General features: G+C 43.2%; 2 protein-coding genes across 6 annotated transcripts in view; both read right to left on the reverse strand.

Annotated features, from left to right (window-relative positions):
• The window catches only part of RHEB (Ras homolog, mTORC1 binding), a 38,862-nt gene extending 38,706 nt beyond the window's left edge, over positions 1-156 (reverse strand). Inside the window, exon 1 of one of the 2 annotated variants that reach the window (XM_083855414.1) lies at positions 7-156. In XM_083855414.1, coding sequence (XP_083711540.1) covers positions 7-58 — 52 coding nt within the window. In that variant the 5' untranslated portion in view covers positions 59-156. The remainder of the gene's footprint in view (positions 1-6) is intronic. The other variant, XM_083855413.1, reaches the window with a different exon arrangement.
• A 7,014-nt stretch (positions 157-7,170) lies between these two features.
• Positions 7,171-17,194, reverse strand: part of PRKAG2 (protein kinase AMP-activated non-catalytic subunit gamma 2) — a 210,851-nt gene continuing 200,827 nt past the window's right edge. For 2 of the 4 annotated variants that reach the window (XM_083866373.1, XM_083866375.1), the window contains 5 exons: positions 16,609-16,774; positions 16,244-16,281; positions 12,930-13,076; positions 10,801-10,894; positions 7,171-8,293 (listed from right to left, as the gene is read on the reverse strand). In XM_083866373.1, the coding sequence (XP_083722499.1) occupies positions 8,262-8,293; positions 10,801-10,894; positions 12,930-13,076; positions 16,244-16,281; positions 16,609-16,774 (477 nt within the window). In that variant the 3' untranslated portion in view covers positions 7,171-8,261. The remainder of the gene's footprint in view (positions 8,294-10,800; positions 10,895-12,929; positions 13,077-16,243; positions 16,282-16,608; positions 16,775-17,194) is intronic. The other 2 variants (XM_083866374.1, XM_083866376.1) reach the window with 2 other exon arrangements.

The following is a 17,194-nucleotide window of genomic DNA, read 5'->3' on the forward strand; positions in this document are numbered from 1 at the left end:
GCTCACCCACGCTCCGGTAGCCCAGGATCGCGATCTTGCGGGACTTGGACGGCGGCATCTTCTCCCCCGCCCGGCCCCGAACCACATCAAGGGCGGCAGCGGCGGCGGCTGCGGCGGAGGGCGGCGGCGGGCGGCTGTGGGGGCGCGGGGCGCGGCGCCAGCGACATGCGGGGGGCGCGGGGGGAGCGGCGGCGGCCGGAGCGCGCTGGGGACGCGCGGCGCTGGCAGCGGCGGGGCCGCACCACGTGACCGCCGCCGCCGCGCGCCGGCCCCGCGTACGCACCTGCGCGTCACAGGAAAAAACTCACTGCGTCACCCGCGCCCGGCGCGCGCTCTCCCCTTCTCCCCCCACCCACCCCCCCCCCTCGCCCGCCGATTGGCCGGCGGGGCGGCGGCGGCGGGCGGGGATTGGCCGGGCAGCGGCAACGGCCGCGTTCGAAGGGGAAGGGGGCGGGGCCGGGCGGGCAAGGGCGAGCGGGGACGCGGGGGGGGGTGGGGGGGGCGGGGGGGGGCGGAGAGGCGCGCGCTAAAGCCCTGTGCGTGCGCGCGCAGCGTGCGGCAGTTGGTGCGTCCCGCGCGCGCTGCCCGGGCCCGTCACCGGCACCTTGGGCGCCCCCGTACCTGCCCCTGTCCCGGCCTTGGCCCTGGGCCCGGCCCCAGCACAGTCCCGTCTCCTTCCTCGTCTCCTTCCTAGTCTCCTTCCTGATCCCTGCACCCATCCCTGTTCCTATCCCCGTTCCTATCCCCATCTACGGCCCCATCCCTGTCTGTATCCCTGTCCTGGTCCCTATCCCAGTCCCTATCCCCATCCCAGTCCCGGCCTCGGCCTTGGCCCCAGCTCAATCCCGTCCCTATCCCCGTCTCCTTCCTCATCCCCTTCTCCATCCCTGTCCCCATACCCATGTACATCCCTGTTCCTATCCTCACCCCCGGTTCCTATCTCCGTCCCTGTCCCCATCCCCGTCCCGTCCCCGGTCCTGGCCCCAGCCCATCCCCGTCCCTGTCTCTATCCCTGTCCCTGTCTGTCCCTGTCTCTATCCCTGTCCCTGTCTCTTTTCCCATCCCTGTCTCCACCCCCAACCCAGTCCCCATCTCTTTTGCACATCCCTATCCCTGTCCCCATCCCCGTCCCTGTCTCCATCCCTGTCTCTTTCCCCGTCCCCATCCCAGGGGCTCCTCCCCGGGCAGTGGATCAGGCGCTGCCCCTCCCGTGTCCCCGAGGCCCGCGGGCTCCACAAACTCCGGGCCCGGACCGGAATTGTTTGAATTTATTTGAATTTATCTCGATGCCTTTTCAGAGCGTTCCCCGTGCGCGCAGATGATTTGTGGAGAAACGTCGGGATACCCAGCATGGATAAAGCTCTGGGAATTGCATGGAAGGCAAGGCGGGGAGGCGTTTGGGAGCTTGGGAAGGGTTAAGTATGAAATCCAAGCGGTGGAGAGTTTTCCGCTGTGAAAAGAGGGCTTGGGTGTGCTGGTGGTGATTACAACACTTAATGGATGCAGGATTTAAGGGAGAAAGACGCGAAGATAGAAAAGTCATGTTTCCCCCCCCCCTCTACTACTGATTTTGAACATTTTGGGTTAATATCTACCCTTTACACATTTTCTTGAACAATGAATGTTAGTTAGAATTTTTTTTTTTTTTTTTTTTTTTTTTTTTTTTTTTTTTTTTTTTTTTTAATGTGCATCTTGTATTTTTGGGGAACACCGATACCTAACATGCAACGATGCCAGGGTACAACAAACCAACCTGACAGCTGGATGATGTTAAGGGACATGAATTGGTTTCTCCCTAATCTTACCCATCCACTCCCACATTATTCATCTAACCCCGTGAGAGGGCTGGGAGCCAAAGCAAAAGAAATCCGTTTGTACACAAAAGTGATTCACTTCTGGAGGAGCACACAGGCTTTTAGGAGATACCTGCATTTTTTGGGATAGTCTAATTATATCCTTCATCTTCTGGATTATGGGGTTTTACAGGAGAAGTGCTGGTAACCTGTTAAACAGCAGGAATAACAGCTTTCAGTGAATAGGGACATGATGGAAGAACAGCTATTTTGCAAGGAAACACAGGGGTTTTGTACTTTCTCAGTGATGGCTGTGATGATATAACTCTGCATGCTCATTCTCTGTGTCCAGCCTGGCTTTCCCACTCACTACAGTGCAGATTCCACCTCATCACAGCCCTTGAGCATCACCCCATAGGGATTGGTGGGGTTTGGGGGACCTGCAGGAAAGCAGCAGCCTGGGGAAATCCAGCATTTGTGAACAGGGATCCTGTTCAAAGCTCCCCAGGAGGTGCAGAGGGACAGCCCTGTCTGATGTACAGCACCACACTCCTCTTTGTCGTGTGTTTTGTAAAAGACACAGTTGTTTATGAAGGACATGAGGATTGCATCCTGCAGGAGCTGTGCCATCATCTTTACATTCACTCCCTCTGGAACCATGCCATGGTCCAAAATTTGGGCTTTTTCCTGAGCCAGAATACTGAGAGGACTGAGATAAGGATTACCTTCCAGTGACATATGTGGATTTGGAAAAATAGCTGAAGTTTGTGGTACGTTTTCAACTTCCATCTCCTTACAGTTCTTGTTACTTGCCTGTCATATTTTAGCACTGGGCTTTTTGCTCTGGGGAAACCTAATTTATTTTCAGGATATATATCCATACCCATCCACATGCTCAGAATCAGTATTTTTTTTCATTTGTGGGAGTTTCTGGTTTTGCTCCCTCCACTTCTTTTGATTAGGTCTTTTCCTTTAATCTCTTTTTCTTATCCCACTCTCCTTTTTGGAGCCATGTCTATTTATTTATCTGGTTTCTGCTAACTTGCCCTTGGCTCACTCTGTGCTTGTTTAGGGGAGTTCACTACTGCACGGTTTCTGTTCCACCCCCTTTATTGGCTTTGTTGCCTCAAATTGCAATGGAGTTGCAAAAATCTCACCTTAGGATGGCTGGTCAACAGGAACACAGAACTCATCCTTCCTGGGCATGGGTTTCTTTTGAAGGAAAGCTTTTAATTTCCTTTTCTTCCACTGTTCCTGTGGAGGGAATTGGCTAATAATCCTTCCTCCAGCAGGATCCTGTAACTGCTTCATTTTGTCTTGGCTGGCACACTGGGAATACAGGGAAATACAGAGCTTTCAGGGAAGTTTGTTGTTTTTCCATGCTCTAGGGCTGGGTGACACTGCTGATGGCCTTTGGCAGCACTCTGGGATGCTGCTACTCAAGTGGCAGCAGCTTAAGCAGAGGTGAGAGGATCTGGACTGTGGTAAGGCTGTTACTGCATTTCTCCTGCCCAGGTGAAATCCAAACACTTCTGGAGTGGTTTCAGCAGAGGGAGAGCACACCTGTGGCTGTGAATTCCAGGCATTGTGCATTATCTGAACTCTCAGTGTTTATATATTTAGGGCTGAACAGCCTCACACACCGGGTACCCCTTTGCTGAAATCCTCTCCCCCTGTACCAATCCAGGTGTGATGCTCAGGTTGTGTTTTCCCAGGGCAGCATCCCATAGCATTGGTTGCATTAGGAATTAGGGCTCTGCCTTTACATTCCCTGCTCCTGCTGCAGCCTCCTCATGTCTACAGTGTTTGCAAATTGTGAGCTCCAAAGGAGTTCAGAGAACTGTGGGACAAGTGATGTACCCTGTGTGCCTCTGCACAGGCTGTGCTCCTTTCCCCAGGCCTTTTCCCTGTCTCCCTCTGACAGGTACTCCCTCAAATCAAACACAGCCTTGGGATCAGTTCAAATTATAAATGGCATTAATGTTATTGTAAATGAGATAACATGCTCAATGCAACACATCAGATGTGGTTCTGAAAGACAAGATACCAAAAGGGAAAACAGCAAGCAGGGGTAGAACAAGTGTCTGTGGGGAGATCAGGATGTTGAAGGAGGCTGGACAAACAGTGCATGACTTTCTTTTGTTACCTGTATCTACTTTTTCCTGATGAAGAACCACAATAGATTTGATGTAGTAAAGGTAACACCACCAAAGTATCTTTACACTAATCCAGGACGTGCAAACCCACAGCCACTCGGCTGCTCAGCCCCCAAACTCAGAACAGCTCTGACTTGTACCTTCAATTCCTGCAGCAGCAATTACCAGCACAATTACCTGCTCTGTCCTTCAGCAAAGCAGGACCTTCCCAAGGAGTGTTTTGAAGTGTGTCCAGTGTTTGCACTGGGCGTGCTTCCACAGGCACAGCACAGCCCTCACTGCCCGCAGAGGTTACAAAGTACACTCAGTTCAGCCTTGCACTTGTTTCTGCTCCCTCCTGCCTTTTCACAGCGATTGTGTTTTGCAATATTCAGATAGAAATGCTGGCAAAATGTTACTAGAAGCAAATTAAGGGGCTAATTCAGTTCAGAGGGGCTGCTGACACCACGAGTTGATGCCCTACAGGTCCTGCTGTGCAGCTGGCAGGAACACACGTTCCATTGGGTTTTTTCTGAAGGAATGAGTTTGATGTGTGAGTACAGGTCACCTCCTGCCCATTCACTTCAGCAGGAACAGGTCTGACTGCAACCACCAGAAAACAAATGAGTACCAAGAAAGTGACTTTCAAAACCACATTTAAATTAAGTCCTGAAGTGAAAAGAGCAGTGTCTGCAGAACATTCTTTTTGCATAAATGCATTATGTGGGTACAAGGGTAGCATTAAATTATCCGGAATGGCATTTTCCTCTGGAAATTATCCTTAATAAGTGTTCAATATGGGTGAAAGTTCACAGAAACTTTAGAAGCAAACTGGTTACTTCTAAAGCTGCCTGGAGAGCTCAGTGGGAGCAGTTACAGGGCCTGCTGTGAGACAGGATTAAGCACGTGTGGTTTCACTTCTAGCTGGACCAAAACTGAAAAATTCCAACTTATCCTTTGCTCCCTCTAAAACTGGCCAGGAGTGTTCTCCATGTGGAGTCTTGGAACTGCTTCAGTCAGATTCCTCCTGTCTGCCGTAAGGACAAGAACTCAGGCCTTGGAAATCAAGGCTTGTTCTTTCTGTTTTACTCCAACATTCCCAGCACAACAGTATCACTTAATAAAGGATGAATAGGCCTCAGATACACAACAATTGGAATTCACTTCCTAGCAAGCAGCAAATACTGTCTGATCTCAGACCTTTTCCCTAAAGGATTCCAGAAACAAAACAGGAAAATGTTTTTCATCTATGTCAGCAAAGGGTGATTTTTCTTCAGTTCAGAGCATCTCTAGGTACTGAAAAATATGGAGGGCTGAAGTCTACTAAGAAACATTTTCTTACACCTAAGCAGTTAAAAATATCCAGAGTAGGTAAAAGCCCTTCTAAGACAAGCCCTTCAGAATAATTATCTTTCACAGACATCTCTTGCTGGGCAAGGAAATGCACAGGAAAGCAAAGGCATCAATCACGTTATTACAGTCCTGATGGTTAAAATAGAACCCATTTCTTCACCTGCACTACTGGAACAGCTTTCAGGAGTCACAGGGGACATCACTGACACATCCATCTGCAGCATGGTCCTGTCTATGACAAGAAAAGGAGCTTCTGGAGCTGTTGCCGTGGTCTCAGATCTATAGGTACTGCTTGCTGCCTGTCCAGAGGGGAGAATGCACAAGAACTAGAGTCTAATGACATTTTATTAATTCTTTTTCATGGCTGAGACCTCTAATGAGCTACATGAAGAGCCCCAGACTGAAGCTTTAGTTACACTGTCCCTTTAATCTGGAACATGCAGCAGCACTGCTGAGTCACCCCTCCTCTCTCTACCCTCATTTACTTACTCCTGTCCCTCCCTTATGCTGGAACAAGCATTTTTCTAGCTCTGTACAAAACTGATCTGTATTAAAAATGACACAATTTCTTTAGCTTTGTTTACTGCATCAGCACTGGCACTTGCGCCAGCACAAGCAGAGTGCATTTTGATGGCACTGCTGTTTATTCGTGCTGGTGGGGTCACATCAAGGTTCTGCCACTCACAAATGCAGATTTCAGAGCTGAATTCCAGAAAGAAAGGGTGGAAATTCTCCAAACACAGTTTCGTACCACTGAGGAAGCTGTTCTCCATAAATTTGCTAGTCCTGTGTCCACAGCATATCAACAGCAAATTGCAATAATGTGAAAATAGGAAGCTTGTACAAGGTTATCTGAAAACTGCAAATTCATTCTGGCTCTCAGCACATTGCAGCATGCAGGCAGGCCCACAGCATCTGCATGAACAGGGACAGAAGAATTTTTGCTATAATATATATATATATACATTACTAATGGTTCAACCCTTATCTTTAAAAATACCTTGACCAGAGGGCCAGAGAATGTACTCATGCAGCCGAGTGATAGCGAGATCTCAGGATGCTTTTGGGCACCTCCCTGCCATCCCCTCTCCCAGAGGCTGCAGTGCCTGTGCTGGAGCAGAACCCTGCCTTTCACAAAGCTGCATCTACGTGGTTTGTGTGGTACTTGCAGGTAGCACAACTGCCCACTTACCCTTCATCAGTCACCTACCACAAATTCTCCTCTCCACACACCCTATGAAGAATGAGAGCCACTATCTTTAGTCTGAATCACTCCATCTCTCACACGAGGATCATCAGAGCTGGTCTGGTATCAGCTCTGATGGCAGCAACCAGCACCAGGTTGTTGCTCCCAGGACAAAGCAGCTGCTCCAGTTCGATACCACCAGGAATTGCAGGGAACAGAGTCAGTATTTACCCAGTCAGAAAAGGTGTTGCAGAAGACTTGACAATGTTTTTCACATGAAAGTGGAAGAAAGTCTAGAGTGAGCAGTTTCCATTGTGTGTTACAGGAATATTTTTAGTCATGGAAGATACCTGTAAGAAGGAAGTTTTCACATATTTAGTTCAAAATTTCAATTCTTGTGGAAAGGGGAAAAGTTCTGAAGAAAGTTTTTCATTACTATTATTGCATTTACATTTTATAAGCAAACTGAAAACTGTTCACCTTTTACCTCCATGTTTATAAATGAAAAAATAATGTATCCCTTTCCTGCATTATTCCAGTGCAGTATTCAGGATGGAAACCTAGTACAGAAGTCCTACCTGCAGTATTCCATCAGTGTAAGCCACCTTTAAATTCAGAGGAAAATCAGAATGCTCCTGGTTTTCACTGATCCCAAAGCATGTACATTCATACATGTGAAAGAACTTGGCACGAACTGCTAAAACCAAACTGATGTTGTAGGGTTTAATTTCTTCCATCTACAAGAATCTACAATTATAAAAGTCTCATCTTCAAACTTTACAGCACATTTACATTAGCAAATACTCCACGGCTTTCCTCACTCCTCCACTTCTGTACAAATCATATACAATAAAAAGTTTCGAGTTTTTGTTGTACAAACATCATTTTACACTTTAATACAGGTGAAAATATTGTCCTCTGGCACCTCATTTCCTCCATGGTGCCTGTGTGTGACAGGACAGAGCACTTCCAATCCATGCTTCCAAAATCTTCAGCTCAAGTAACACAGACTGGTGAACAGGGCACAGCTTCTGCAACTCCAAAGTTTTAAATAATGAGAAAAATCTCCCACTTGTTTGTATAACAATCAACAGTTTATTAATGGATATGGTGAAATTTTAGCTATCCACCAAAGATGTGTAAAAAATTGTCATGAAAGTAAAAATAAATAAAGCTGTTTTTAAATCAGTCTTGTTTTACATTTCAGTTCAGAATGCAACATTGAACACAAAACTGTCATTGAAGTTTGAAAGAAGTCTACCAATACCCAAATTACAGCTTTTATGACAAATCTAATGAGAACTGAAACTGATTTGGTTTTAGGTTTAAAGACTTTCACATTCAAATACAGTGTCTCGTTTAGCACAACACTTCCTTTGACAGTGATGGGCAACAGTGATGACATATTGCTGTATTTTGACATAAGGCACTATGATATGAATATGCCATACACTTGCCTTATGTCACATATATCCATTGCTGACCAGTGACTTCTGTCAAATACAAAATGAAAAAGTTTCAGAATACAGTGCATTTTAATGAAGGACATCATGTGAAGTCTTCCAGCAAATGTTTTGAAGACATTTTGAAATACGAGCCTACATTTTAACATAAGCTTTTGTCATGCTGCTTTTTTTTGCGACATCACTGGGGGGAAGAGACTCATCATCCATCACTAAGTCCCAAAACACATTCTCAACCATCCTGCTCTGTTCCATTGCAGTCACTGCTCTTGAGACAAACGACCCAGAAACTCTGTTCAAGTTCTCCTACAAACGTGTACATTCACAGCAGTCATTCACTCTCGTTCTCCTTTTGTTTGGCACCTGGGAAGAGAAGAGGAGAGCAGCTGTCATTTCCTCAGGCACAAAGAACTGGAGAGGCTCATTCCAATTGCTGCAACTTTCCCTGATCACATTAGCAGAATCACAGTACTGAATACAATGTTTATAAGGAATAAACTGCAGGACTGCTAAATAACAAACGTGAGACAGAGCAAGGGAGGCTCGAGACCATCACTGCTTTAATTTCATTGATAAGTCAAAGTAACCCTTCTGGGAAATTACTCCAAGTGCCTGTAAAGATTTTCCCCAGCACAAAAAAAGGAAATTAGTTCAAAAACTCCCAACTAAAATCCCACAGCCCAAACCTGTCCCTCAGCTTAGAGCCGAGGTTAATCATCATAACAGCCCCCCCAAAAATGAGTCCTGCCTGAGCACAAACTATATAAGAATTTAGTTTAACTACATTGTGTTGATGGACCCATTTTTCCTGTCTCAGAGGCAGAGTTTGCTTACAGCAGGGATTTGAGAGACCTGTCCAGCAGGACTGTGCAGCATCTCACCTCTTTTCCAGGTACTCAAACATGCTGGGCAATGACTGAACCCTATGGTGAGCTTGGATTCAGCATCCAACTCTACAGAATAAAAATCTCTTGCCATAAACCTGGAGCTGCTACTTGTAATATATAATCAAACACTGAAAGATTCATTAAATGCATCCAGTTTTCACATCACAACTGTTACTTTTTTTCCACAAACACAGGCTGGTCTTAATTCCTGCCAGTCAATAAATTTTCCCTTCCAGTCTGTGAAGAGAACTGGACGTGATTTATCTGGTGTTCTTAGGAGCAAAGTCACACTTCATACTCTACAAATCAGATTTACATCGCAGACATCCTCCCTGCATGAGACAAATTCTAGTCTAAAATTGGGCAGTTGCCTGTGGAAATGCAATCTGATGCTTAACTGCTCCCAAAAACATCTTCCCTCACCTCCTCTCTTCCAGTGGCATAATCCTGCCCTGTCTGTTGCTCTAACCCCTGTCCCCACTACCAGACTGTTCTGTGGGCAGGTTCAGTGTGCCAAGCTGACTAAACTGCAGCTTTTTTGCTGGCTCAGTTTCCTGTTAGCTCAGTGAGTTACAGCAGCTCAGGGATCTCAGAGCCTGGTGCTGCCCCAGAGTGGGAGCAGGAACTGCCCTTTGCAATAATTTCAGAGCACTTTTAGCTCAGCTTGGAGTTCCAGCGTAGGTGTCCATGTAATTCCAGTACAACAAAGCTCTTGTTTTGTCAGCATCCAAATGAATTGCTTCTGTCTGAACTTTGCACCATTAGCACTAAAATCTGCTCTCCTGGGATCCTTCTACCCTCCAGTCATGGATGAAACTTTCTCCTCTACCTGGGGAAGCACTGGCTGCCTATCTTTACACCTCCCTCTTCTTTCTCCAGACAAGGATGCCATTTGACCCAGACCTCTGGGCTGATTTCTCATCCATGCCTTCACAGACAGCTGAGTTCCTTGCTCTGCTCTTGCTCTTCCAGGTCATTAAAAGGAACCAGATGTACTGACACAACACCTCCAGCAGTATTGCTGATTACTTCTCTTCAGAACAGAAATATTTCTATTTAAATAAGGGGCATTACCTTTTTGTTTTTTTTAAGTCTACAGAGGAAAGAACAATTTTACATAATTATGTTATCTATCAGGGCAAGTAAGAGATTTCAGTTTAGCTCACATATAGACTTTTTTTTTTTTTAAGGATGTATCTGGCTCTATTTGTCTGATTTTTTTTTTTTGAGGTAAAATGGTAATAATTCTCAAGACATCTTGCCTTCCTAAGAGAGCCAAAATAAGGCTTTGCTTTAGTTCTTATTACACTGAAGTAATTTATGAGGTTGAAATGAAGTTACAATTAATAACATAAAGCAGGTTAAGAACTCAGGCAAAACTCAAAACCAAAACCAAACAAAACCCAGCCAAACCAACCCCTCACAACCAAGATGAAAGTAGCAGAAATAAACCTATTGCTGGATACTCTTGTTAAAAATAACCTGATCATGTTTAAATTGATCACTAGAGATTTAACCTGATCACAAGAGAGTTTTATACTGGAGAGTTCTGGTGGGCTGAGGTGGCATCTCTGACTTAAGTTGTGCCAGCCAAGCATAGCTGGACAACAGCAAGGCTCCAAGAAGCCAGTTTTTAGTGGAAAACACAGCTGTGACCACACTTGGCCAGAGTGCAAAAACCCAGAAAGTGGGGAAGATGCCCTGTTGTAGATGTTCTCCATACATTCAGCTTCATCCACTTTAAACGTTAATCAAGACTTTTTTTTTCCCTCCCTAGAAAAGATATATGAACAGCAGGGAACATTCATGAAGCTTCTGCATGCCCTCCTCAGTGCACAGGAGACTGACAATTAATATTCTGTCAGATTTTTCCTGAAATGACTTGTGTATTTAAGAACTACAATCAGTTACAAAAGCTGGAAATCAGACGTTTATTGGTGTGAAATAACTGAAACCACCAGGGCCCCGAGGGCAGATCCATACCTGCAGGTGTGAGTACCAGAGCTTGTAGGATGTCAGACAGGGAGATGATACCCACAATGCTATCAGCTTCATTCACTACCACCAAACGATGAACCTGCCAGCAGGGAGAAGAGCCCGAGATATATTTACCCCATTTAAAGTAGACAAAGCAAAGAAAAACAAACAAAGAAACAAACAAAACCCCTGAAGTGAAGCAGTATGAAGACAAGTAGGAAAAAACACAACCCAAAATGATTCAAATTGTCAGGAATAGCAATTCTCTCACAGCAACACAAACGTGCTTGCCCTACATAAATGAAAACAGTGCATGTTTTAAAAGCACACAGATATCTGACATGGCAACAGAATCTGATAGGAACTGACAGGTAAGTCGAGATCTAGGTCTTGAAAATACTTCTGCTCTCAAAATGTGGCACTCACATCAAACTTTTCTCCAAGTTAAAGCCTCTACCCAGCTCAGCCTTTGGTCTCCAAAAAATTAGATACAGTAATAAAATGAGGATTCTTTCTGCAAAATCCTTCCTAACTTCCTCAGCAGAGAGGCACAACACTAAAACTTGCTGTATTTTGACATCTGAGTTAGTTTTAACTTCATTTTTCTCACAGGGCTACACAATGGAAAGTGAGTGCCAGATTTGCTTTTAAAACAATTTGTTTTAAACAGACTGGCAGAAAAATGATTCAATTTATCTATGCAAATAAACAAGGACACAACTCAGAAGAAAGATTTATCAACAGTAAGACCATATTTTCAAATAATGATCTTATCTTCACAAACCTCTTCTATGGAACATTTTACACCACGAAACTTTTGTCCTAACTGTAGGGAAATGAGGTGGATGCTCCTGTATCCTGAGGCTTATTGGCCACAGCAAGCTGTGAAAAGCTACTGCAGAACCAGGGAAGTGTCTGTCTAAAGTTCAGAGCCTACTACATGTTTATTTTTACCCAAGTGAATTATCTCTCTTCACTATTAAGTTGAGAGAAAAAAATTTATTTTTGATAAAACTATGCTGGTTATATTTTAAACATGTTTATTAGTTTCTGCATATGCACATATTTAATAATTTTATTCCTCTCTCAGTGTAATGAGTTCAAGAAAAATGGACAATGTTTCATTTGTTTAATTACTTGTAAGATCAAGGACTTGTCTGGCAGCTAAAAATAGCTTGGTAGTAGTTTTGACTGACTCATTTTTACATGTAATCTCACTCTGTTTAGACTGAACGAGAGGGTAGGAGTTGTTCTTAAAACCCAAATGTCTAAAGCTTCTTAAGATAGTAATAAAATAATCCAAGTTTGAAATCTGTGTATCAGGAATGCTAAAATTATTCCATTCAGGAGGAAGCTCAAGCAAATGCAGAAAGTTACAAGCAGAAATTGCTTAATGAGGTTCTAGGGGCTTGTTAACAAAGTGGAAGTTTTCCTTATATCAAGTATATGCCTGGTTACAACCCTAAAAAATAAATACATATTGTAATTGATTAAGTAAAAGCATCTAAATGGAGCTGATCACACCTCAGAGATGACTGACACTGGGAATATTGATTTTCTTCTGCAGAGTAGTCTTACGGGGAGGAAGACCTACAAACTCATTCACTTCTGTGTGTAAGGAAGCTCCCAGTACTAACAAACAAGATAAACAGCACCAAAAGAATGGACAGCACACAGATAAAAAATTTACAAGAGCAGTAGTGAAGGCTTCTTCACAAGAATTTACTTTATAGTTGTTTCACTACATTTCTGAGAGAGAAGTGCAGGATTCATCATGCATCAAAATGAGTTGCACCCAATAAATTTCCTGAGCCAAGCTATGAACTGGAGTTTAACAAATGATTTGTTTGCAAAACTTATGGCAGGCTTGGAAGAAACTTGGGAAAGCTTTGCATTTAGTTTAGTTAATGTCATAAAACAAAAATGCAAATAACTGATTATTACAGGTATACTGTAAAATATTTTGCACATCCCTGTAAGCATCTAAATCCTAAGTCTATAGAGCAGACTAAGACCTAACACACATAATCATTAAAAATACTTTCACCAAGTAATCAAAACAACTTAAAGAGGATAAATATGTACTGTTTATCAGTTCCATAACACAAATTGCAACTTATTATGCAGGGACTCACCTCAGCCTTCACTATTCTATCCACAATGGTCTCCAGTGTTTCCAGCATACTACACTTTACAACACCTTCAAAATACTGAGAGCGGTGCTGTAGGGCTTGTGTCACCGTGATATCTAAGTTATTATACGTTTTTTCAGCAGCAAGATTCTGCAAAAAAACAAACCCAGGCCACATCAGACAGCTCACTACTTAGTAACAAAGTGCTCAATAAAGCAAACATTTTGGCATCAAGCAGATAGGCATTTCTGGGCTAAGCTGAGTCCATTCCAAGTAACTTATTAAACAAAGCAGATGCTCTTCAGCTTCAGATTCTGGGAACTGTCAAGCACAATGATGCTAAACACCATCTGACACCCTGGGTTAATTAATAAAACTGGGGATATGCATTAGGCCAGTGAAAATCTTACTTTGCATCTCATCTTTGCCTTGGGGTCACTCATCCTGCTTTTGCCACGAGCAGCAAATGTAAAGGTGAAGCTCTTCAGATTTCACGCCACACAGAATAAACCATTTTTTTGTTGTTTGTTTTTCATGGGGCAGGAGAAGACACCAACTGTTCTGAACACCACCCACAGAGTAGATGTTGGTGGCTGAGAGCTAAGTGGAGAGCAAATTAATTCTTCACCTTTCTGATTTGTGGGCTCAAACTCCCTCTCCTGGACTCAGCTGGTGGTGTCATTCGATGACAACTTTTCTGTCTGGGTGTATTTTAGTAAGTACTCTAAGAATAATAACAATGAAATCCCATCCCCACCATTAAAAGGAAGAGATTAAAAGAATTTGAAAGCTGACATTTTTAACTTTCATTCTAAGAACAGGATTATGCCTGCAGTGAGAGGACTCTGTCCAGACCTGCAAAAACTTTCTGTAGGTGAGACCATGGTGGTATTTTAGTAGTGTTGGCACACCCTTGCCTACTGATTTTGCTGCTGAGGTACTGAAGGAAGAACAAAGACAGAGCTTTTAAATGAAAGCACTGGGCCAAGCAATAAAATTAAATTAATTTTTGGCTTGAAGATACTCAGGTCAAGTTTTTTGATTGAATTACACCAAACATGACAAGACAGGTTTGAGATGATCATGAAGATAAAAACAATTTTAGTTAATTAATTTAACCAGGTAGTAATGGAGGACATTGAGAGGACATAAAAAGCCTCTGCAAACTGAAGTCACCTTGCACACAATAACTGGTGCAATATAAAGGTATTCCTATACACCACTCCATTCCCAGGTTTCCCCAGTTAAGAACCTGAAAATTAATTCAGAACTCTTAAAATGAAAGAAATGTATCAACTCAGCCAGCTGCATACACAGACATAGCTTCAATCACCAAGCAAGGATATTTAACCACATGGTTAAAAGTTAAAAATCACCACCTTGGAAATTCTATGTTTATTGGAAGATCAGATCATACACTTCAGATTACATTTTTTTCCCTTCTTTTAAAGCTGAAGATCAGGTTGAAGCAGCCTGATGAAATCTGGAACCTCAGAGGTGATTATCTTTTAAGAATAGAATCTTTTTACCCCAACTTAATAAGCAAACTAGGACATGTGAGGAAAATCCCAAGTAATCAAGAGATGCCCTAACTCTTTCCCATGTTAGCTGGGTGCAAACAATTATATCCTAAAAATTGTATCTTTGTGGTGTGGGGATTTTATCCAGCTCCCAATACATATTTTTGCCCAGATAAATGATCCAACATCTCTAAAAATCCTATTTGTTGCCTCATCCCTTAAAATGAGAAAAGAGGTGAAAAACATAAGGACCCCTCCTCCTTTTGGTGTCTTTCTGAAGAAGAATGGGAAATGAAGGAAACATGTCCTGCCTCAAAATCTAACACAGTTATAAAATAAACTGAAACACTGATTCCACCAACTGTGTAATTTCATTGTCTTTGATACATCAGGTCATTCTCTCTACAGCTACTGCCTTTTCCCTGACAAGCTTTTATGGTAGAACAGGATCTTACACAGTAGAGAATCTCAAATAATGAAGACAAATGCCTAGAAATGATAGGCAAGAGCAGTGACATCACAGAATCTTCAATATTAAATACAATGTTTGCAGCTAGAGATATTTCTAAGCTTAAAGTCTTTCCTCTTGGGACTGCTCTCCATCTTACTGAAGGCCTCCTAGGCAGTATTTCAGACATCTGGATTCTTCATTAGTGCAGCTGGTTGGTGGCAACCTGGGCAGTGAAATCTCTTGAAAATAATGCAGTTGTCAGATGCTGCAATTAGAAAGCAGGTCCACACAGCTGGGAGGGGACAGGGACAAAAATACCTATATTTTTCAGGTTTCTGAAAGCCATGAGAATAGAGGAGCCCTTGCTCTCAGAGGCTGGTAAATCACGGCGTGAATCTGAGTATGTAACTGGAATCCTGAGGGAAATCCAGAAACAGTGTCCTGGATTAGATCTAAAGCAGAAGGAATACAGATGCAAGACTCTGGAGTCAGAGACACAAAAGAATGGGCCAAGTAGTTTTTACATCACTGAGAAGGTCAAGCTGTACAAAGTACTCAGACTGCAAGGAGAAATCTGCATTCTCTCTGAGAACAGACTGGAATGACAGCAGCTGGAAAAAGGAAGACCTCACTCAAAAATAGAAACCAGCAAGAACAGCACAGGTCAGCTGTAAGGGACCTACAGTGATCACCTGGTCCAAGTGCCTGACACTCCAGGGAGGAGCAAAAGCTGAGGTATTTCACTAAGGGCAATGCCCAAGTGCCCCCTGAGCACTGACAGGCTTGAGGCATTGACCACCTCTCTGGGAAGCCTGTCCAGTGTTCAACCAGCTCTTGGCAAATAAATGCTTCCTAAAGCCCCACCTGAACCTCTGCAGCGTGGCTTTGGACATTCCCACCTGTCCTGTCACTGGGTCCCAGGGAGAAGAGCTCAGCACCTTAATTTCCACTTCTCCTCAGGAAGCCTCAAGAACCATGAGCGCATCACCCCCTGGCCTCCTTTTCTCCACACCAGGCAAACCCAGAGTCCTCAGATATTCCTACAGGATATTCCTTCCAGCCTTTTCACCAGCTTTGATCCCCTCCTCTGAAGTACGCCCAGCCAGATCTTATTTTGGGTAACATCCAGAACAGCAAAAGCCTGTGTGCAAATAGTACTACTAAGGATAACTTAAATAAAAGTAGTAATAATAATCAAAAAATTATGTGCAGGGTGAATTGGATCTCTTTCATTCAGTTTGTTAACTACAGCCAAAGGATCAAAATAAAGCTGTCATATTAACAAATTAATTTGCAAATGCTTACTACATATACAATACTTAATAGAATTTAAGAGATATACTTACTATTACATCAAATTTGGAATAAATATCTACAACTTTTCCTAAAAAGAAAAGAAAAACAAAAGTTAACAAAGTGCTTAAAATACACTATCAGTTTTCTTGCTTCCTGCTTTCATCTGCTATAACTACACAGAAAGAAATGACAGGTCAAGAAGGAAAGACTGAAAAAAAAAACCCAAACGACCTATCAAAAAATGAAATTCTTCTAAGCCCATCAACCTACATTTTGTAGAAGTATTTCTTTACATTCCCTTTCTTCCCCCATGCCTTTTCAGTGATTTTTTTTTTACTCTTTCTTGTGTTTTCTCCTGTGCCCCAGCATCAGTCCAGGACTCAGCAGCATTTCCCTTCCCACTCTTTGTACCCACCTGACTCATCCACAACAGGTAACGCCGATATCCTTCGCTCTACAAATATATTCAAGGCTTTAATGATAGGAGTGTCTGGATGTATGAAGGCAATGTTGTGATAAGTTCCTATTCCAAGTTCATCCAGATTCTTCTTCATAAAGGCAGGCTTTGGCATCTCTGACATCTAGGGGAGGCAGAAGGAATGGGTTGACATTGACAGTCACTCATCCTCTACAGACTCCAAATGATGGTTACAGGTCACTGTGGTTTTCTGATTAATACAAATTAATACAAAACCCAAACAACCTAAGGATTTTCTGTTCAAAGAAGCTCTAAATTAAGAGAACATAACTAGGATTTTTGCTCTTTTTTTTGTAGTAGTAGTAGTAGTAGTAGCAATACCCGACTAAAAGCTGTAGATCCTAAGCTATGCTATTCCCACAAAAACTGGAGAGAGAAGATAGAAAACATTAATCTGAACATTTATTCCGAATTCTTGTTGCTTTGTTTGGCCTCTTGTTCATTGCTGTTACTAACATTACTACAGGGAGTAACGACAATCTTATCTCTCGAGACAGTTAATTTTTCTTTTCATGTAAACAAA

This window comes from Zosterops lateralis, assembly GCF_965231275.1.
Source record: "Zosterops lateralis genome assembly, chromosome: 1".
NCBI classification, from domain to species: Eukaryota; Metazoa; Chordata; class Aves; order Passeriformes; family Zosteropidae; genus Zosterops; species Zosterops lateralis.